Source organism: Peromyscus maniculatus, chromosome 4 (genome assembly GCF_049852395.1).
Source record: "Peromyscus maniculatus bairdii isolate BWxNUB_F1_BW_parent chromosome 4, HU_Pman_BW_mat_3.1, whole genome shotgun sequence".
NCBI classification, from domain to species: Eukaryota; Metazoa; Chordata; class Mammalia; order Rodentia; family Cricetidae; genus Peromyscus; species Peromyscus maniculatus.
In genome coordinates, this window is record NC_134855.1 from 46,062,001 (window position 1) to 46,085,720 (window position 23,720).

Consider the following 23,720-nt stretch of genomic DNA (forward strand, 5'->3'; position numbering starts at 1 on the left):
AATCAGGACAATCCTATCAGCCCTCAAAAGGACCTAGGTGAGTGAGCATCAGATACAGGCATGGTCAAGTCTTGTCAGGGGGCCTCGGGTACTCTCCAGGTATCTGTCAGAATCATCCCTGACTAAAGGATTAGTTTTCCAGAGGTTGAGGGAAAGTGACAAGGAGTTCAAGTTTGAAATGACTGTAAGCTACATAGCAAGACCTTGACTCAAAATAATGATGACGGTGATGATGATGATGATGATGATATAATGAGCTTGCCAGCTTGAATTTCTCTCAGAAGTCCTGGAACAGACAATGTCTTCTGGATAGTTTCTTGATTACATTACAAAATACGACATTCTCCAAGAGTCAAGTCACTTATCCATCATTTTACCTTTGTACTGTGTAATTTTATATACATGTATGGATGTATCTTTTACCTCTACACAAACGAAGCAAAGATAATACCCAGTCATATGTTCTACATAATCAGATTCATGCACATTCTGGGCCCTTTAAAGAAGAGAAAGTAGAGTGTAATGAAAATTAAATCCAACATAAAGAACATGGGATATTCTTTTGAATGAGTAACTCTAACAAAAGTGACAAAGAGAAACCTGCACGTATGCTACCTGTTAACAAGGGAGACTGCCCAGGAGGGACCAGCAGACAAAGGACAGAGCCCCAAATCCTCAAACGTATAGTAAAACAGTAGGGAAGTTCCTTATTTCCTCACAAAATAATAACTGAAAGAAAGCTCATTTACGACGACCAGACTCTAAACCAGGCTCCTGGTGACTGTCAACTCCCCGAAAAGCAATCAAATGGGGATTAACACAGCTACGAGCTGGGGAAAGGCCTGAAACGGCCCATGTTCTTACCAAAAATGATTTCCAAGTTTTTTTTCCTAAATAATAGGCAGCACTGCAAAGTCCTTAATTAAAGTAATAATGTTTAATTCTGCTCATGAACTAAAGCTGCATTTTTCAAGCAGATTTTAAAAGGCATTTAAACTACCAGGGGAAGCATTCTTAAACACCATCAGACCATTTAGAGTCCCTCTCCAAACAGGGTGACGTTGCCTCTATTTTACCCAACAAAAATTCCCACCAAATGATAATCAAAACAATCTTTCCATAAACAGGAGCTTAAATGCTGCCTCTCAAATCAGATTGCATTTCAAGTGACCCTAAACCAAACTGAAACAGCGTTGAATGAACTTAGTTCTCACTTCAAGACAGGGCAGGGCAGCTGCCCTCTGGGGTTCTAAGGGGCATACACCAAGGTTAAGAACTAGGTTGCTGCTGACTGGCACGTTCAAATTGCCAGTATTAGCCATGGCTTCAAAGTGAAGGAGGAGGACGCATGGGAGGAGGAAAGGGGGAGAAACCAAGGGGATACTTGACAGTGACCCTCAGGAAGAGAAGACGAACTCTTCCAAAGGGCAGTTTACGAGCTTTCATCCCTGACGCACAGGCCAGATCACCAAACACAGCACAAACTTTGGGAGTGTCAGATTCTCTTCCCAATATCCGTGGAGAAAACACTGCTGAGCTAACTTCTGACACAGAAAATGAGTGCTTCCGAGAGGATCGGGTTCTGGGTACGTTTTCCAGAACCTTGCTGTCCTTATACAAACAGGATGCGCTATTTCATACTCCTGTAAATCAAGCAGAAAAGGGAAAATGGTACCTCAGGACTTGGGTACTGGCATTTCTGAGTTTCAGTTAGTTCACAACTGAGGTAGAGCATTCATTTCCCAGATTTGTAATTCTTATGGGAAAGGGGAGAGGGGGAGGTTGATCCCAAGGAAAGTATTCAGTGACTTAGAAAATTGAAAAAAAAAAAAATATCAGAAACACACACTCCTTTTTATCCAAAGAGGGCCTTAGTTCAGGATGACATCTTGCAGATTACATGAGACATTCTCTGCCCTCGCCCCATCCCTCCCCGCTCCATTCCTCAGAGCCATTTCAAATAGATGATCTGTTAGTCACCTAGGGGGAGTGTTACATAAATTACTAACATGAGGTACCTGCTGTACCTGAGGTCCCTGTCCAGCCAGGAGTTTCTGAAGTCATTATCCACGCAGAGAGGCGGATGTCTACATTCATAATAGTCAGAGGTCTCACAAAATGATTAGTAAAAATCATCAGACTTAGCTGGGCCTAAGTCTCAATTGAGAGGCAGAAGCAGGTGAATTTCTGTGAGTTTGAGACCAGCCTGGACTACAGAGTGAGTTCCAGGACAGCCAGGGCTGCACAGAGAAACCCTGTCTCAAAAAATCAAAATAAAAAACAAACAGATGAGAATCCTCTGACTCTTGTTCTCTGGACGTCGGACTAGGAAATTATAAGAAAACCCAGCAACTATTAGTGTGCCTAAAGAGGAAAGCAAAGGGAGAAACTGAGTCACCCTAAGGGGCCTCAAATGGGACGAAGCTTGGACTAAGCAGAAACCTTGGACCAGCGGGGAGGATGGTGGAAGAAGCAGGCCGACAGGAGCAAGGGCAAGCACGCCGCTGCTCGGTTTAGAATTACGAAGAAACGGGATCCACAAGAGAGAGGATGTCAGCGCTCCTGCAGCCGCGGTCAGGTCCACCTTACACATCTGCGCTCCCGTCCCAGGGCCTCCGACAGGTGCTCAGCTTTACCTGGACTCCTGAACAGCCTGAGGTGGAGAGTGGCAGCCTTAGCTCGCTATTCTCACACCTGTCCTTATATAAAAAACACACTATTACTTGGGTAATTATATTGAGTCCCTATCCCGCACAACCAAAGGAAGAGTTTAGTCAATTCTGCTTTATTCTAGAATCCAGATTTCTCACCAACTCAGAAAAGCTTTCCATAAATTTCGCCATAGAAATGACTCGTGGTGTTTCCTTTTCAGTCCACAAAATTACCTAACTTTCACTCTCCAACCTCAGGTGACAATATTCCTCTTTTCACCACCATCCTACCCAGCACTCCTCTCTGTAGAAAAGGCTGTGCCGAGTCCCTGTATCATCTGTATCTCCCAAACCTGATGCTATGGACTGAGTGTTGGAAGCGCTCACTACCATCCGGGGGCAGGGTGTCTAAGGAAGGAATCAAGGCTGGAGCAGGGGCTGGGGCTGGAGAGGAGGCTGAGTAGCTAGGAGGAAGGTGGGAAAGAAAGCAGGACGCCTTGCATTCTCACTCCCTTCTAGCTGTAAAAGCCAGGAATGGGCAAAGGAGCAGGCAATCATTACCAAAAAAAAAAAAAAAAAAAAAAAAACTGCAGAGAAATTTCACAGCACTATCCAAAGTATAAATCCCAATTCTAGGTACACATCCCATGAGACACTGAAATCCTGGCACCAATCGAGTGAGTTCGGAAATCAAGGAACTGGCTAAATAAATTAAGGTGTGTTTGTTAGCACAAAACTCAATCTTGGATAGGCATTCGCCTAAGAAGACATGGATCGATGAAGAATCACCTAGAATGGGTCACCATCAATATTTGCAGTCTGCATGCTTTAGCAAAGATATACAGAGAAAACGTACAGAAGTAACTGTACAAGCAATACACATGTGGATAGAACTCTCTAAAAGTAAAATTTATAAGCTGTCTAATAGTAAGTATAGTCACTATATACTATACACACAATCAGTACATTTTGGAAGTATGTGTGTATGTCTATTCACTCAAAGAAAAAGAAAGAAACAATACCCACAAAACTAGCCATAGAGGCTACCTCTGGGCAATGGAAATTAAGAAGGAGTATTTTCATTGATTAGATACCGAGTTAGTCCACCACTACAACTTCAATCTTATTTCAAATAACAGAGAAGTTAACAAAGGCAATAGCTATTTCTATTTTATTCTTTCACTCTAGTACTATGAAATCCTTGAAATTTAAAAGACAAAAATATTAAACAATCACATCATCAAATTCCCAGGGATTCCATGGCCACAAAACCAGCTAGCTAATTCTATAAAAAACAGTATCACATATTTAACAAATTTAGAAAAAAAAAACAAAAAACAAAAAACAAAAAACAAACAAACAAAAAACACATTGCCACTTCCAGGTTTAGACAAAAGGTCAGTATGGAATTCAGAACTTACTGCTCAATTCAGACAAGGATGTCATTTTATTTATTTGTGCAGGGGCTGAGTATGTGTGTGGGGGGAGGGAGATGCACTTGAGTTCAAACACACAGGAAGTCTTATGTAAGCTCGGCAAGGGCCCTACCGCCGAGCTCTATCTGCAACCTGAAAAGTGACCCTGCTCCTAACTTTTCTGGAAGCCACAGCTGTCAACTATTTGACTTTCACTGAGCAAAGTAGCATGTAGCAGAAAAGGACTCTCCAGTGGTATACAGACGACAAAGTCCAAGTTTGTAAAAAGTCATTTTGAGAGACATTAAATTATAACATAAACATAAGGTTGCAGCCAATACATCCTGGAACCATGAAAACACTTTTGTATTGGAAACAATAAATTTCCACACTCACTTCAGTAGTAACAAAGTACACCTGACTGTGAGTGTGCACTGAGTTCTCAAAGAACAAATCACTTTGGCCAATCAAGTATTACTCTGAAACAAACTTTTTTTGTTGTTCTAAACAAATTATATATGAGAGTTCTAAAACTGGAAAACATAGCGATTTCTAAAAATATCAATTCACTTTTTCCAGTTTCAGTATCTGACTTGAACCTATCTTGCCAACACCAAAATTCCAGCAGTGTCCTCCAGTCTGAAGAGATACAGTGATTGGTGACTACGACAGATGTGCACTTTTGCTCATCTGTGTTACACCAAGTTTCCATAATGATCGTCTGTGATGACTAGTATAATGTTTGAGGAGTTAAAAAGAATTGACTTGGAGTTATTTATAGCCTCAGAGGCCCAGGAAGCATCCTTTTCTCATGGCTTTCTCTTTCTGTGGGAAAGGGGCAACTGGACCAGCCCAGGAAGGATTCTCCCACAGCTCCAACCCCATGTCTGGATCTGTTTGTTCTTTGTAGGACAAGTCACTTAGCACTGAAGTCTCTAACGTAATAAAGAAGAAAGACACTTAGCCCTCTCCCTACATCTAAAAGCACATGGTATTTTAGGAAAAGGTCTTTACCAGGAAAATCTTACAATTTTCTAAGAGGCAAAGCTGTACATCTCCTTCCATTCGACTGAGCCTGCCACTGGCACACGATAAAGTAAGCATAATGGACAAATTCTATTAATAACTAGGTCTAGTTTTCTAATCTTAAGAGCGTGTTTGGAAGTTCTAGCCAGGAGGGGTGAGAGCAGCTGCTTCTGTAACCTTGACGGAAGACAGGTCGTCCTCTCTTCTGACAGGCCTCAGCTCCAAGAGGAAGAGAAGTAGACGCATGGGGTGGTGAGGAAGGGCACAGGTGCCTAGCAGTCAGATCAGCCAAATTAACCCTGGGACAGATGTCACGGCCAAACTGCCCACATAGCCTGCGTTTCCAGGCTTTTCAACCTAATGGGCTGGCAGTTCCTTTTTACAAATCAAGCAATAAAATACTGCTGGATTGACTTCAAAGTAGAGAAACTTCCTTGATTAAGCAACAATTCGCCTTTAAATTAGGCAAAGTGTAGATGGCATGTGATTTTCAAGGCTGTGACAGACGTAGCTCACTGACTTCCAGGTGGCAGAAGGAATGACTGCGTGTGCATGGAAACAACCTCTAGTTTTAATGTGCTGTTGAATGTTCAGAATGAAACACAGAAAAGTAAAAAAGAGACCAAGTACCCCCACCTACACACACACACATACACACACACACACACACACACACACACACACACACACACACACGAGCACACACACACGCTCACTCACTCACACATGCACACAAGCAGACCACACTAGAATCATCATCTTCGGTTTATTTTAGCAAATTCCGTACTCCTAAAGCCACTTTTATAACAAAGATCACCCTGACGGTTAGTTAAATAGCAAGTAGTCTTTAAAACCTACAGTCACCAATCCTATAGAACCATGGAGAATATGGTCAGGTAACTGGTGACTGTCAGGTTAAGGTGAAGTGCCAGGGAGTTGAACCTGGACTACAGGAGGATTTCTGGGTGACAGACATGAGCCAGCATTCCTCGGGAATCTGCAAAGCTGGCTACCCTCCTCCAGAAGTCATTTCCCCTACCTATGGCCAAAGGGACATAATGGCTACCTGTGTGTTGTGGGATATTTGTACACTGTGTGAAAATGTATTGCTTTGGCTGGTGTAACGAAGAGCTGAATGTCCAATAGCTAGGCAGGGGGTATAGGTGGGGCTTCTGGGCAGAGAGAGGGAGGAGGTAGAGGAGGAAGAGGAGATCATCAAGGCACAAGGAGACACCAGCAAGACATGGAGGGAGTTGGACATAATTAAAGAAAGGTAAAAAGCCACATGGCAAAAAGTTGATTAATAAAAGCAGGTTAATTTAAAACTATAAGGCTAGTGGGACGAGTCTAAGCTAAGGCTGAGTTTTCAGAAATCATGATAAGCCAGCCTCCGTGTCCTTGTGAGCTGGCAGCTCAAAGAAAAATCTGATTACACTTACGGAGCCAGGCTCCTTCAGTATCACAACTACCTGCTACACATTTCAAAATTCATGCTGGTATCTTGTCCTTCTCACCTCCTCCCCTACCCTAAAGTCCCTCCAGCTCGTGGGCTTCCCTCCCCACAGCTACTCACTCACCTTCATATTCATATTCATACTCATACTCATACTCATATTCATATTCATTCCCTCCCTCTCCCTTTCCTGTGCCTCTGCTTCTCTCACTGCTCTCTTATCTCCACCCCCTGCCACTGTCCCCTCTCTCAGGCTGCTGGCCATGTTCAGTCTACTTCTTCACTCTCTGCTCTGGACTCCTCCAGATGCCTCGGTCTCCTCTCTCTCTCCTATCTACAGTGAAAACCTTCCCCTCAACCACAGAGCGGCCATGCCGACAGTTTATACGGAGCCCTCCACCACAAGGCAGGAATAAAAGTTAAGGCTGAAGAGCTTCGTGCTAGAGTTTGCGCCCAGTCTGTGAGCATGTGTGAAGTCCTGGCCTCCATTCCTAGGATTATAAATAAACAACGAAGAGTAAAATAATAAAGAATATAATTCATCATAAAAAAGCTATTCAAATAAAAGTAGCTCTGCACAAAACAATTGAGAACTAGCTATAAATCAGTGGGCACCTCCCACCATGTCCACTTGAGTGAAACACTTCTTACACACGTACACCGAGAGTGTGGTGTGAATGATTTTAATAATACATAAAGCTCAGCTTTCAGATTTTGGTTTCTCTCTTTCTTCTAAGTAGCTAAAAAAAAAACTGAAGGGGAATTTGGTATGTAGATTAAGACATATAAACAGTGAAAATAATGTCTCTGAGATTTATTTATTTTTAGTCTTTACATGGGTTTTGGCTTGCAAGTCTGTATATACAAATACATATATGCCTGGTGCCAGTGGAGGACCGAAGAGGGCACTGGATCCCCTGGAGTTACAGATGGTTGTGAGCTGCCCTGTGGGTGCTGGAAACAAGCCTGGCTCTTCCGCAGGATCGGAGAGGGCTCTTAATCACTGAGCCATCTCTCCAGCCTCATTTTATTTTTAATATGAATGACCAAAGTAGGAGGGAACAAAAATGTGTCAAACGTTTACCCTCCTGGTGCCTGGAACTCCAATGGCCACTTCTCCCTTAGAATACTTTAAATCGTACACAGTTGCAAAGCTGCACATACAGTTGCTTCTGGTGGCACTTCAAGAACAGGACGCCAGAGCCTGGGAGGACCGTGCCCATCTGTGACCCCAGCACTTGGGAAGCGGGACCAGGAGGATGGGGAGTTTGGGAACAGCATCCGCTATACAGCGAGCCCCAAAGCCACCCAGGCGACACGAGACCCTGCCTACAAGAACAGAACAGGAAGCCCTCAGATAAAATCTTGCTTCTTCTATGACAGCAAGCAGCAAGATGCCCCTACGGAAGCTGAGTACCTCCTCGTCGCTTGGCCTGCGAGTGTCACTTTCGAAACAGCCCGTGGGTACGGGTATCCACTTCAGCAGAGGTAAAGGACCCAGCCCCATCCTGACTGAGGCCCGAAGCACCCTCTTCTTAAACCCATGCTGATGACCACGATGTGAAGCTTCACAGAACCCTGGCCCTGTCCCAGCCTCCACGCTACCCAGGAAAGCAGCCCTATGAGAAATGTTTCCACAACAGCTCTTAGTAAAGGTCAGGCACTGGGGTTGGCAATCCACAAATCTGAAAGGGCATTGCTAGGAAAAAAAAATAATGATTACTGGGGAAAACATCCTCTGTTCCAGCCTTGGTCACCTGAAGAGACGCTGCACATGAGGACGCAAAGACTACTCCCAAAGGACTTCCAATGAAACCTTCATCTCCCTCCACAGACTCCCAACACCCCAGACACCAATCCCTTCTCCTAACAAGGAAGGTGCCCTCCCCAAGCAAGAGTCAGTCAATGAATATGATTTGTCTTGTGGAGGTGACAGTGGGCGTTTCATTTGCTTTGTGGTCTAAAACTTAGGCTACACCACTAACCCTTTAATCACCAAATTTTTTTATTATCTGTGCATCTCCAGTCCCCCTCCCCCCCAAAAGTTTCTAAATTAAAAGAAAAGAAACTATGATTCTAATTCCCAATAAGCGCCAAAGATAAACAAGGTATTATTTTTTCTAAGGGGGGTTAATGTCAGAAATTCTAACTAATTCTAATTTCAGAAATATCTGCCACTACCCACCAATAAAATAAATAGATGATTAAATACATAAATAAACAAACTAGTCAGTTCTCTCTTCATAACAAAGAAAATTAACTGAAGTAATTCTGGCTACCATATCCAACCCTGACTCTCAAACATATGCTTGTCTCTAAGTAAATTAATGCTTCCAAAAACAGTTTCTTTTGGTAGGAATCTCAGTGTTTACAGAATCATGGGACCATATCCAAAATGAGTTAGTTAAGTGAGACAAGATAAAAAGTTATACGTTAGCCAGATATGGTAGCACATGCCTGTGATCCCAGCACTCAGGAGGCAGAGGCTGGTGGATCTCTGTGAGCTCAAGGTCAGCCCGGACAACACAGCTACTTCCATGACAGCCAGGGCTATATAGAGAGACCCTGTCTCAAAGCAACCAACCAACCAAACAAAAAACTTATACCTTAAAATTAACTCCTTGATTTAACAGGAGGTCTCACCACACACAGAAGCAAAAGCCTCTCCTGGAAATATGAACAGACCTACTTCCAAAAAGTGTCCAAGGAAACCAAACACGCTGACACTCAGTGGGTTCCTCACACCTCCCTCCCTTTTGTACTCGTAAATGAGGGTGGAACCTCGACATGTTCTTAGAAACTGCTCTTACACTGCTAGAGACAGCGTAGTGACATTTAACCAGTCTCGGATGAGTTCTGAGAAACTACCATCTGAGATGCTTCGTGGTCATTGTCAACTAGACAGGGCTGAGACTCGCCTAGGAGACAAACCTCAGGCTGTGTCTGTGAGGGTATTTCCGAAAAGGCCTCACAGAGGAGGGAAGACACACAGTCAATAGTAATATGGGTGGTCCCGTCCAGCCTGAGTGAAAAGGGACAAGTAAAGGTGAGTGCCAGTTCGATGCCCTGCTCCTTGACCAGCCCAGACGTGAGCAGGTGGTCTCCCATTGCCACGCCTTCCCCACCAGGATGGACTGTATCCTCAAACCCTGGGCCAGAATTGATCCTCCCTTTTGCTTCTTGTCAGGTATTTGGTCTTAACAATGAGAAAAGCAGCTAATAACACACCATCTAGCATATGCCTGCCCAAATGTCGGATGATAATATCATCTGAATCTGTAGTGTCCAAGAAAGCAGTCACCAGCCATGACTGGCTACTGAGAATTGGAAATGTGGTATATAACTGAAGGACTGTGCTGTGGCTTGAGTCTGAAATGCCCACAAAGGCTCATGTTTTGAACGTTGGATATTCAACTTGTGGTACAATTTTGAAGTCTATAGAGCCTTAAGGAGGTAAGACCTGGCTACCAGAAGAAGGTCACCAGAGCAGGCCTCTGAAGGTTAGTTACACCTGCCTCAAACCCAGCCTTTCTCTCTCTACTTCCTGGTCCACAGACACAGGACAAGCCTCTGGAACACACTCTTGCTCCATAAGCACGGCCATGCCCTCACCACCACCTTGGACTTCTGAAACCATGGGTAAAATTTTTCCTTTCTTCAGCCGTTTCTGTGAGATTTGGGTCAGAGTTATACAAAGGTAACACACAGATCATATCACTGTGTCTTCCCTCCTTAGCCTGATTTAAGTTAAGTGGAAATGCCACATGGAGACAGTGTCCATATCTATCTTCTAGAATGTTGTTGCTACTCTAATAGCTACAATATGCCCACCTGGATCAACCTGTAAGCTGAAAGTTGGGCTATTTCAGATACTTGCTGCTCTTGAACTTTTGTTTTAGACACACAGACAAGGCCACCACACTGACAGGTTACAACCAATGACTCAACATATAATCTACAACAAAACACTAGGTAAAAAAAAAAAATGGCAGCTGAAATCCATCCCTACCTAGGACTCATGAGCCTGGGTATCTAAGGGTGGAAAGGACCACAGGCAATGTGCTTTGACGCTGACTGTTGGAGTCTTCAGTTAGAAAGCAAAGGTGTTGGGTGAATTTTTCTCCAGCCTCTCCCAAAGTGAATTTCCTTCTTCTCCTTAGATGTTCGTGCCACCTCTCACTTGGGAACTTGTCAAAGCCAACATTGACCTGCACCCCCTTCCCTAGAAAGCCCTCTTCTGCCTTTTCAGGCACCTCTAATTAAGCAAAGGTGGACGGGGGCAATGGGAAGGAAGACAACAGGCAGCCAGGGAAGAAAGGAAAGAGGAAGGGACAGGGGTAGGCAGGGGTGGGGGGTGGGGGGAGCAGGTGAGGGGAGAAGGGTAGAGAGGTCAATAAGGACCACCCAGAAAACACAACTGCCAAACTAAACCAGGACAGAAGAGAGAGCAAGTGAAGTGTCCTCATTACAAACCTGGTACAAATGGATGCTTCCAGTCCAAAACAAGAGCATTCCCTCAGCTAAGACCTTCACCATCAATAGAGCAATTATGAGAGGTCTCAAGCCGTCACAGGTCGGTGGTTTCCAAAGTACTCCCCAGGAAGATACGGCTATCTGCTTACATGGCAGAGCCATCCACCGCTGCTTCCATCCAGTTCTTCTGGCCAACAGTTCCAACAGCAACTAAAGTGGGAAACCTAAAACCCCATAAATGTCACCACATTTTACATATTCACCTGAGAGTTCAACTACATGAGCACTCCTAATTCTAGGCTTCTGAAAACTATATTAAATGTCAATTACCTACAAGAACGTGGAGATAAAATGTTGGTTGAGGTCTCTGTGAGCTCCACCTTAAATGGCATTTCACATATACAAACACACCATCAGTTTAGAGCATCAATCTCCTACTCCTTCAGTGCCCAGGGCATTTCTTACAGCTGTGCCAGAGTTTATTCTCAAATAACTGTTTGGCAAATGAGAAGAAACTTGAAATACTTCAGCATTTACTCACATTGGATTCCAACGTGTGTGTCTCAATCAATTCTAGAACGAAAGCCTTGCCAGGCTATTGTCTGAAAGGCCTATTTCTCCTCCTTCTGCTTTCCAGTTAAGCCAAGTCTGAAATGCCTTTTTAATTAATACACTAAATTCTTCTTTAGTACCAGAAATTCCACCACTGAATAGCAGATTTAGAAGAGAAAAAAAAAAAACTTGGAATGCTTGCATCTCTTCAAGTATCTTAGAGTTATCTCGTATAATTGAAGCAGAACTGTCCTGAAAGAGAACCTGAAGCCTCATATGATGACTTGGGGGGATTTTACTTAAATGAGAAACAAAAAAAAAGAATCTTTTCCAAAAGATGTACCACAGAAGAGTTATAACAGACATTAGATCAGTTTTTACTTAAATATCAAGCTGAGTTCTACAGGCTTGGCATGTACCACTCCCATCCCATGCCATCACTCTCTGTCCATTGTAATTTATAGGAGTGCAACGCCTGCCTGCATAACAGAACTCTGCAATCTCACCATCCTGCACCCCTGCTCCTGTGCTTCATCCGACTCTGATCTCCGGCACTGCTGATTTCCACACAGGAAGCACCTCCAAAGAGCTTCAAGGTAAGGGCTATATTTAAACACACGAACAGCAAGAGATCGCTGTGCATTCAAAAGTGCAGGCAAGTACTGGGGATCCGAAAGGGAGCAGCAGCACAGACATCCTTACTCCTCCTACTACCTCCAAGCAGGAGGTGGAGACCCACAGCAGGGCAGCTCTCAAGCCTCCAGACCACAAGGGCCACTTCCAGGCTCCATGCATCCCGGAGGAGGGGAAGCCTCCACCGTTATCTCCGACACAGGCAGGAGGAAGCACTGAAGAGCTTTGCGGTGCTCTTCAGGGTTGAGTTAATATCTACAGAGCCCTTTGAGTTGACTGGCCCAAAGTCAACTGAGTAAGAATCATCAAAGGCAAGATCAAACCCTCAGGATCAAAGAAGACAAACTTAGATGTCAGACAATGGCATTTGTCCCCCCCCAATTCAGGCTCACATTCATCACGATGATCAAATACTGAATATGAAGTGTGAAGCACCGAAGAGGAAACTGTCCTCAAGGAAGCTTTGGGCATCCAAGCTCAGGATGAGCACTTGGGAAACTAGCCTCCCTCCCGAGGGCAATTATGTGAAAGACACATTAGAACCAGTGGGGGCAGCCAGGAGAGCTACGGGCAAATCATGTTTCTGGGAAGACACAATATTTAGTCCAGATTCTAAAAGCATCCTAAACAGAGTCAGCATGTATAAAATCAACAGAGTGGCGGTACATGGCTTGTTTCATGTAGCAACATGCACCAACATACATATATCTTAGACATGCACACCTTTTGAATGTGTTCACTGCACAGGTACACTTTCAACATGCATGGGTACACCATCGACATTCTGATATAGCAGTAATCCTGACAGCAACACTACAGACGTTCTGATCTAGCAGTATCAATTCTGATAACATAGCATACTAGAGCTGGAGACAAAAATGGAGATTCGTGCATTGTTACTATAATCTCCAAAAGCACTGATGAGGACTTTAAACCTGGAGGGACCAAAAGAGTCAGAGAGACTCTGATTCAGAGACATATATATGATAATACATATCATATATATCATATGCATATGGTGCAGAACACTTAGGACTTGGTGATCTTTGAGATATGGGAGCCTGTAAGGGTAGGATAGTAGTGTAAGTGGCATGTTTTGCACTTGGGGTTTTTCAGATGGAGAAGGAACAAGAGTAGGAATGAAGGAATAAGAAGCCCCAGTGGACTGGGAGGTGTCTGGAGGTGGACTCTTGCCCGATCGGAGCAAGGCCCTGGGCATGATCCCAGTACCACAGGAGAAGACAGGCCATCCAAATACTAGTTCAAAGTCAGGGAAGGCCTCTGCATTTCTGGGTCAGCCATGGAGATGCAGAATGTAAAGCAGTGGCAGGTAGCGGAAATAGAGGGCACCACACACAAGAGGCAGAAGTGGAAGCCCAAGGCACGGCCATTCCAGTTTTCAGTAAACTGAAAAATGGGCCCAACTTTGCCTGCAGAGGAAGACCGAGATGGTCCACAGTGCCCATGCCTTCTGTCCACAGATGGACAAGGGCAGTTTTAGAGAACACAGCTCGGTTTCTGAGAGACAGCAGAAGCCAGATTACAGCAGGCGAAGAGGAAGTGGGAGGTCCTCTCGTCAGCTCTGCTGTGAACACAAGGACAGAGATAAAGGAGGAGGAACAGGAGGAAGGGACAGGAAAGACAAGAACAGCTGCACATGATGGGCCAGCCTGTCACCCCAGCCCTTGGGAGGCAGGGGCAGAAGTCTTGGGAGTTCAAAGCCATCCTCTGCTACCGCAGTGAGCTCAGTACCAGCCTGGACCACTTGAGGCTCTGTTTTAGAAACACTAACTCCACCAAAAAGGCTGAGAGGAATGGGGGTGTTGATCAGTTGTGGGGGCCCCTGCCTTGCATGCATGAAACCCAGGGTACAACCTACAGCACTACAAAAGAAGAGGGAGGGAGGGAGGGAGGGAGGGAGGGAGGGAGGGAGGGAGGGAGGGAGGGAGGGAGGGAGGGAGGGAGAGAACAGCAGAGAAAACTTTATCTGGAAATAAAGGGCCCAGTTCTCCTGGTCCCTGGGATGCAGTGAATGCTTCCTTTAAGTCAGCAGCATGGGCTGCCAGCATGGCACCCCCCAAAGGCCGCCTGACTCGGAGGTAGAAGGAAAAGTGCGGTCGGAGCAGGTTGCTCTCCGAGCCTTTCCATTACGGGCTGTTCCTCCAGGCAACCTTCCCACAGGATGTTCTCACCACTTGTCAGACAGCCATCTGGCACCTAAACCCCTGAGCTGTCCAAATCGCCAGGAGCTCTACAGGTCTCCCCAGCTTCCTCCACGAAGGGTGTGGGGGCTGCCTAGGCCTGGGTGAAGCCGGGCCTACCTGGGCTTCTGACTTCCCTTGCACGCCACTTTCCAGATGGCTTCCAAACGAAAAGTCTGGGGGTGACCTCTCTCCTTTGCACTCTCCCCTTGGCAGAAACCAAGTGGAATAACTCTTGAAGCCACTTCAAAGGCTTGAAAAGCCAGGGCTGTGTTCTGTCCTGATAACTTGAATCAGATTAGCAAGCGAAGTTTATAGAAGTGAGGGCTAACACTAATTGAGCGTGCCCTGTGCCAAGCACTGCTCTAAGTGTTCGACGCTCTCACAAACCTATTTTGTTCAGGCTACCGGTGTGGGAACTGAGTGCAGACACATCTCAGCCATTTGTTGTAGGACACAACCACCAGTGACTACCATAGCAGGACATGAAACAAACAGACCAGCGTCTCTGACTTTAGACCCGGCACTGCTGACATTTATTTTTAAACGCTGTCCAAAATGTAGTTAAGATAAGCTGCAGGAGTCAGGCAGGGGGTGGGGTCGGGGTGCACCCATCCTTGGTCAGGAATCAAATACAACAAAGAAGCAGAGACTGCATTCTCTCTTCCATGAGTTTCTTCTAACCTTGAGATTTTCCCCACGTAACAATCTCCTTAGGAGAGTTAAAAAGAACACTTTCGTTGGGAATATAGTCAATGCCACGGAACTGCACGAAAATGGCTAAAGGCTGGAGGTGAGGTTTAGAGACAGAGCACCCTTCTAGCAGCACCCACACACACACACACACACACACACACACACACACACATGCTCCACAGGCCAGCATGGCAAAATGTGTATGTATAACGTATCACAATGTTGACAAAGTGAACATCTTTGTGTATGCTTTTCTCTTTGTATTTTAAAAAGTGAAGCGGTTAAAAATCAAAGCCCTTTCCTCAACCAGCTTATCCTAGGCCTCTTTATTACAGGAATTAAGAGAAAGGAAAAAGGGATGGATGGAGGGAAAGACCAAAGAAAGAGAAAGAGGGAAGGAAAGAGGGAGATGGGGAACCCTAACTGACAAGTCAAAGGGAAGGCCAACACTGCTGGCAGGAAGGCCACGAGATCGGGGTATCCTCAGTACTCCAGCTCCCCCAACAAACGCCCAGTGCGTCTGCCCACTGTCCTCAACCTACCTCTAGGCCCGGCACAACCCCAGTGCTAATCCCCAAACCCTGAAACTTTCCAAAAGCTGTGAGAACGTCCTAGGCTGTTTGCAGATCTCAACTTGGGAGGAGCTGATGCTCCTTCAAGTGACCACAGCCTCGTTCCCTGGGTCGTGGCAAAATGCTTGCAGACCTAGACAGATAAACAGAACCTCGGAGAAGAGGAATGAAGTGAGCAGGGGAACCTGCTGTGAAACAGTCAACTTATTTTCTGCTGCCTCAGATGGCAGGGAAGTGCTCCTCTTAGAGTACTCTAAATGACCACCACGGGGAAAAACGTGAGGCTACATGGAGAATCAAATGCAAACTTGAAAGAAAATAAGGAAGGAAGGAAGGAAGGAAGGAAGGAAGGAAGGAGGGAGGGAGGGGGGGGAGGGAGGGAGGGGGGGAGGGAGGGAGGGAGGGAAGGAAGGAAGGAAGGAAGGAAGGAAGGAAGGAAGGAAGGAAGGAAGGAAGGAAGGAAGGAGAAAAAGAGGGAAAAAAGAAAAAAGCCTTTTCCTGACCAAAAAAAAATTAAAATTAAAAAATGAAGACAATCAAGCAGCCTACAGCAGTGATCTACTTACTGCTTCTCAGTGGAGAATGAGGGGAGGTAAGAGCCCTGCCGGAATTACCTGATTCAAATTGGAAAGCCCATACTGCCAAGACGGCACCGCCGTCAAGGAGAGAAGTTCACTGAGGTTGTCCATTCTCTCACGGATGTCCAAGTCAATGTTTACATAACTCATCTTTTATTCTTTGTTTCAAGAGTCAGAGAGGCCCTATTAATACCAACAACCACCTCAGTTTTCAACTGGCCTCACTGAGGTGCCCTTCATGCTTCTGAAGAAGGAATTCAAGGCTGAGGGTGAGAGGAATAAAAGCCAGAGATCACACACAGATTGGACAGTCTCTCCAGAGAACGGCTGTTTGTAGAGAACACAGAGTGATCCCAAACGCCCGGACGCAGGAACTCCAGAGTTCCACGTGTCTCGCCCCTGTTTCATTACAGAGCTCCCTCTGACAGATCTGACGTTATTTCTAGGTCATGCCTGGACTTCTGAACCAGATTACTCCTAATAGCATTACAGTGTCTCCGTGGCTTTTTACCGCCCAACGGCCGGGCAACAAAGACAAAACTTCAGAGTTGGAAAAGCCTGTGTTTGTTTTTCTACAACAGGAGAACTTACAGAACTGAACCTGGTCTGTTTGGATTTGAGCCTCTCCTAATCCCGAGGGCCCCGTCCTGTGTCCGGGAGGAAACAGAAGAAACGGTGCTTGTGCTCTGTGCCATGCTGGAAGTTGAAGAAGCACCCTGCCTTCCCTGGCTCTAGGCTCCGGTGCCTCTGAGCCTCCTGCTGGTTGTGGTTCCCACTGCTGGAGGCACATCATAGGACACCTGCTGTATGGCAGGGAGAGGCACCACTTTCAAACTGGTTTGGTATTTGCACTGCCAACCTCTTGAATAGAATATTTAAGGCAACGTGCTTAACCACAAATTCACTCTGAATCACTCAACTATCTTAAAAGGCTAAATGGGAGTGGGTTTGTATTTCTTCGTAAACATTAAGCCCTTCAAAAACCCTACTCCAGCAATGTTTCAATAATAGGGGTTTCCAAACAGCCATCTCTTAGATGGGAAAATATGCAACCCATATAAAGCATAGAAAAGCCCTCTCACAACATAAATGTGCGAAACCAACATGGAATACGCAGGTGTTTCATCTCTTGAATTCCTCAGGTAAATTCCCCTTTTTCTTTCTTCCCTGAAACCGAACAACCATAATTAACATGGTTACCACAAGCAGAGAAGGCTTTGCAATTAATCCTACTTTAACTAAAAAGATTATATTCCTTAGTTCACAAAAGAGGCCAACTCAAAATATTGTTTCCAAAGTCTAAGCTTACATTTACCCCTTAAGGATTAACAACATAAAGAATACAAATTAGTTATACGGAAATTGTTCTGGGTCCTAAGGAAAACTGTGTAGCAGAAGAGACCAACCAACTCTGAGGTGTAAATAGGGGGATCCCCCGCTGCTTAGGGAAAGCAGCAACACAAATAATTGAGCCCGATAAGCTGCCCCTCACACTTGAAAACCACTTTACAATCCCAGTCAGATTCTGCCCTGAGGAGCATCTGCCTCCCATCATCTCCCAGCCCTCACTCCCACACCCTATAGCATCATTTATCCTTGTATCCTAGCTCATGGGGTTCTTAAGGACAGGGACCATTGTTTATTTAGCCTTGTATTGCTACTAGCCACCAAAGTGCAGGGATCTTGGGAGGCCTGAAGACCTCGATGAGCAATTAAAATTTATGAGGTTAGGTACTATGGAGTATATAAAATGGGGGCAAAAGGGGCCACCAAACTATGTCCAGGGAGAAGTGCAAAGCTTCTCAGAAGACACTTTGGCCCTGGAAGCTGAACAAGACTCTCTAGGACAAGAAGATCCCTTGCAGCTAGAAGCCTTACCTCGGTAGTACTGTTCCTGATTCAGTCCTCAGCATCAATACATGTTATGTGTGTCTATGTGTATATCCATGTATGTGTGTATGGTGGGCCTTCAAAGGGACGAGCCTGCCAAGGTGGACGCCAGAGCCTTTGCATGACAGTAGAGACCCATATAATCGCTGGGGGAATGTAAGAACATGGGAGGCAGAAAAAAGTTCAGAGAGGAGGCTCATGTGCCGGGCAGAAACGGTTTTCACCGAGGACTCCGGGCTTTGAAAGCTCCTGGGGTTATTAATCCTGACAGTGTCATGAAGATTCATCCCTAAAGACTCTTTAGCTAAAAGTTATGAAATATACTAAAAGAATTTTGTCTACAAATGTCTATAAGGGCTATTTGCAGCTTTTGCATACCAATGTACACCATCACTACACACATGAGCACACACGAGCATACACACACTTCTGCCTGTGAAACACATACATATGTATACATGCACATGTATATGTATGCATTTCTGGAAGTCTCATTCACACAAAGGAGGTAAAGGGGGCTCCTTTGAGTGACCACTGAAATTATATTTATTGTAATTTTCCCAAGAGGAAAAATCGAGAACTCTTTTAAAGTGAAAGGAAAAAAATTAAGATAACTTGAATCCTTTTTTTCTTTTTTTTTTTTTTTTCCTCTTACCATCCTTAAATATCAAAGACTATGGGGCGGCAGCAACATCCCCAGTGCAGAGTTCATATAGTTACATGATGGGGGGGGGGCAGTCTGGCTGACAGTACTGCTCAGTTACGAAACTTTTAACTGCATGATCTTGTAGGTAAGGTTCTAAGCTAGAGGACAACACAATCCCCTATCCCTTCACGTGCTTGGCTCAAAGAAATGAACGCCGGCTTCTTGACTTTCGACTTTGCCAGGTATTTAAAAATGTAAGATAAGATGATATTAGTGAGCTGCCTAGGAGACACTGAAAGGCTGGGCGCGGATCGTGGATAGCCTTGAGTTTCACCCCAGCAGATCCGCCCAGCGTAGGGCAGGAGGCCAGCACGCCCGCCCGCTCTCTGGCTCCGGAGCTAGCGGCAGGCGGCGCGCCGGCACGGAGGGAGGCAGGTACCCGGGCGCACCGCGCACAGAGCCGGGTCGCAGGGCGGGCATGCGGCGACTGTCAGAGAAGGCCAGCATCCTCCCCGGCCTGGGCAGGAGCCTGGGCCTCCGCCACTACTACGTGGACCGGCTACCCACCGATAGGTCACGGCAGGAGGCGGAGGCGCGACTGCGCCCGCAGGGTCTCCCAGGACGCGCTGCACCCGGCGCGGCGCGGGGGCGAGGAAGCCCAGGGCGGCGCCCCCGCATCCCCACCCCGCCCCGGCAGCCCATCCGCGTGGTCACCGGCCACGGGCTGAGGCCCCCGCGCTTGTGAGGGTGTGGGGGGAGGATGCGGCGTTACCGGGTCCCCAGCTCCGCCGCCCCGGCGATCCCGGAGATAAAAGTTTGCAGCATGCAGCTCGTCTGCAGTGCGAGTCACATCCGCCGCGCCACCTCCTGCAGCAGCCGCGCTCAGGGAAGGAAGGGATAAATTAAAAATTAAAAAATACAATAAAATAACTGTTGAAGCCGGTAGGCCCCGAAGCCGGCCGCTCTGCCTCCGGGCGTGCAGGCAGGCAGGAAAACCGCATCCCGCACCCACTCCCGCCCAGTCTCCGCGCCCGGCCTGGACCGGCCCCGCAGCACCCTCCGCACTGACCGATAACCTCCTGAAGCTCGTAGGCGTCCCTGCAGATGGGCCAGCCGACCGCCTGAGCTGCCGGGGCCGAGGCTGGGGCCGCAGCGGGAGCCGGGGCCGGGGTTGCGGACGCCGCCGGAGCCGGGGCCGGTGCTGATGTCGCGGCCGCCGGGGCCGCCGCCGCTGCCGCTGTCACCGGGGCCGCCTGCTGGGGAAGCTGGACGTGCACGGGCGAGCCGCTCGGCTCCGCCATGATGCTGCGGGAGGAGAGTGAGGGGACGCGCCGGCGGACCGACGACCTTCCACTTGAAACTTCCCTAGCCTCGTCACCCACACCTCTCGGCCGGCGCACGCCCTCCCCGTCCGCCGCAGCCGCCGCCGCCGCCGCCGGAGCCTGCCACGAGGGGAGGGAGCCGGAGGCCGAGCCGGGCGGAGGGAGGAGGCTGCGCGGCGGAGGCGGGGACGGGAGGAGGCGGCGGCCGCCGCGCCCGCCGCGCGCCCCGAACCTCGCGCGCGCGGTGCTCTCGGTGCTGCCGAGGGGAACCGCCGCCCCCTCCCGCCCTGCTCGCTGCCGGGGAAGTTTTCCAGGCGCGTTGAGCCGTGCGTCTTCGAGGGGTGCTTTCGGGGCTCACCCCCCGCTCCCTTCCTGCCCTCCGGGCGCCTCCGCCCTAGACAATCGCGCCCTGCAGAAGCAGCCCCCCTGGGACTCCGAGGGCGGGGTCGTTGAACGGCTGCCAGATTCTCGGCCGGCTAACTCTCCCCGGCTCAAGAACCTGGAGTTCTTTTTACAAGTTAGCGAGGGAGACACCTCCGCGGCGTCGGTTTTGTAGGACGCCGGTTAAAATGTAACCCAACTTGTAACTTTCCGGTGCTATACCTGGCAGGATCCCTTTCGCACCTTGCCGAAGGTGATGGCGGTGCTGCTCTGAGATGAAACCCGACTCCCAAAGTCCCTGGCTTTCTCTTTTTGTTCAAAGCCACTTGGAGCTCAGAGAGGTGATGTCAGGCAGGGGCTGTGAAGTTACAAGAAGTGGAGAGGGGCTAAGGAGTGTAACTCAGGGACAGAGCGCTGGCCTAGCGTGCTCAGGTTCCTGGATCTACACCCTCACTCACCCCCCAGCACCTTTTATGTGCTCAATACCATGCGCAGTGTATAGTACCTGCCTAGTAAACTTCTTAGGTTCGATACCAAGTACAAATAAATACATAAACAGTCACATTAACCCTTTAAGACCCTGAGGTCAGACAATAAGTTTCTTTGATGGAACATAAGGAACTTACTGGAGCATAAATTAACTGCAGTGGAAAGTTTTAAATAAATGCTGCCTTTTCAACACTCCCGGTATTACCTCATCTTTAAAATAGCTGTGGCAAAACCAGAGATCTTTCTAATTGCAGGTGTCACATTTGAATGTTCAACTCTGTTCTCTCACAGCGGTGACCACGATTAAATGATTCTTCTCTGGGGCTGGAATGCTCAGTGACTCAATAGCCATATTGGTTCTGTGGCCGACATTAGGCCGATCTGGTCTCAAGGGGGTTCAAGGTTTGAGGCAGAACAAAGCACGTGTAATATGCCATCAAACTCTTAACACCAGTGAAGATCTCCTTAAACTTTTAAAAAGATACTTCTGAAGAAACGTAGACTTTCGCTAAGAGAAAAACCAGTTGTCTAGTGAAAACAGGGATGCAAACTGATGTTTACTTAACCCCTCAGAACGCTATGGAACAGTTAGGATAAAGCAGCTCGCATGATGAACTAAGAATGTGTACCTCCTTTTATGCAGATCTATATTTAAAAAGCAAGTATATTCATTCTAATTTTGTCAAGAAATAGACTACTCCTTCACAAACAAACTCTAGGCCTCTGATGAACAGGATGGCTCTTTATCCCAAGCCACACCTGCCCTGTTTACCTCTGCATGAGCCGCTCCCATTCTATCCAAAGAACTTTTAAGGACCGCTTTTAGAGAAAGACTAAATGAGCATACCCCCTACTTTGTCGTACAAAGTTATAGCTTGACTTTCGATGAGGGAAGCCTTTAAGACGTGGTAGGAAAACATGATTCACGGATCCCAGTCAAACACAGATCAAATAGCTTCCCACAAAGAACAACTGTTCCCTAGTCAGAGACCAGATATCTGTCCCCAGCTGACCACCTTCCAAATGGCGACCAGGGAAGCCATTTGTAAGAACTGTCAAGAGCTCAAGGCAGTTTTTTTTTTGCTTTTAAATTGAAGATTAGGTTTCCACATAAGACCGCAAGCTCCAACATTATGGCTGGGAAAGGGACCTTCACCACAATAAACAAACAAACAAACAAAATCATCTGGCACAAAACATGGCTGAGGTACACAAACCCTGGAGTAGAATGAGGCAAACGTAAAGAGAAAACAATGGACCCTTCTTATTTTTCCTTTCTGTTTTCAAGTCTGAGAATAAATGAATCCTATATGCACTGAAAGAAGATTTCTTTGTATTTTAATGGCATCTTTGACCAGAAACACAATTTAAATTTAGTGATCAATTTCCAGGCAAAATGCCTCTTAAATACCTGTTTCCAAGTGTCAAGTACAAGTACTAATTTTCTTTGTTATTTATGGAAACATTAACTTGCAGATTTGATCTCATGCTTTTTATATAATTTTTAAAAAGCCATGCTCTCTTCCTCATATTTAAGCCTGATGACAAAGGTCTCTGACACTTGATGTTCTTTAAGCTTAGTTACTTATGGAAGGAGTGGGTTCTTGGGACACCCTTGCATGTTGTCATTCTGGTAAACCATTAGGAAAGCCACCAGAGGAGACAGACAGCTGGTCTGTGACAGGAACAGTTGTTCTTTGTGGGAAACTAAATGATCTGTGTCTGATTCAAACCTGCGATTGGTCTCAACAGCTCCATAGTTTTTTCCTATGTCTCCCAAACATTTCTGGCATTCGTAATTTCAGTCCATCGATTGAAAGTAGAAATATAAATTTATTTGACAAAATATGTGTCATATTTATTTGATCATTTATTTTTCTTTCCCCTTAAAAGTTCTACTGGGAAGAATGGGAACAACTTTTGGGGATATGAGCAGGTATGGTTCTTTATAAGGAGATCCTTGTTTGTAGGATTAGGATCCTCATAAAAGAGACCTGAGAAAAATCAATTATGGTGGCACACACCTGTAATCTCAGCACTCGGGAGGCTGAGGTAGAAGAATAGATAGTTTGAGGCCAGCCTGGGTTATATCAGGGAGACCTAGTTTCAAAAAGAAAGAGATCCTCAAAATCTATGTGCTTCTGCCCGTGCTTGTGCTTGCCTTTTCCTTCTTCCCAAACGTGTGTGTGTGTGTGTGTGTGTGTGTGTGTGTGTGTGTGTGTGATGTCTTGGGAATCAAATCTAGGGATGCATGTTGCATACTATCTGCTATAGTCCTCACCTCAACTGTAGAAACTAGAAGGAAGTAGCTATAGAAGAGAAATTGAGTTTTTACCAGAAACACAGTTTTCTAGCTCCCATAGTTGGACTTTCTAGCATCCACAACAGCTAGGAATAAATTTCTACTGTTATAAGCCACCCAGCCTAAGACATTTTGTTTCAGCAATGTTAATAGGTCCAGGGATTCTGGCCTTTACTTACTACTTATGAGTGACATCCCTGATATGATGTCTCCAGACATTGCTAAGTGTTCCATGGCTTATGTAAACTAAGAATACACATACTACAGTGTTGGTCTATTTGCAAAGAGAGTCTATAAATTCAGTCATTTATTCATAAGAGAGGATGGATAATCTCAGGCCCTAGCCTTGACAAAACACACTCAATTCAAATTTTACATACAATAATTTTCTGAATCTCTGATTTTGGAATTTAAGTAACTGTCTGAGTTTCAGTTTCCTC

The 23,720-nt window shown here is 46.3% G+C and overlaps 1 protein-coding gene across 6 annotated transcripts in view; it reads right to left on the reverse strand.

Annotated features, from left to right (window-relative positions):
• The window catches only part of Stk39 (serine/threonine kinase 39), a 276,759-nt gene extending 255,793 nt beyond the window's left edge, over positions 1-20,966 (reverse strand). The window contains exon 1 of one of the 6 annotated variants that reach the window (XM_076569598.1): positions 20,712-20,966. Coding sequence is in view for 3 of the 6 variants with exons in the window: in XM_006972377.2 (XP_006972439.2) it covers positions 19,856-20,087 (232 nt within the window). In the remaining 3 variants the exon portion in view is untranslated. Of the gene's footprint in view, positions 1-14,524; positions 14,618-16,841; positions 17,084-19,558; positions 19,688-19,855; positions 20,282-20,711 lie in introns of those variants that run through there. The other 5 variants (XM_006972377.2, XM_076569595.1, XM_076569597.1 and 2 more) reach the window with 5 other exon arrangements.
• Between the last annotated feature and the right edge of the window lie 2,754 nt (positions 20,967-23,720).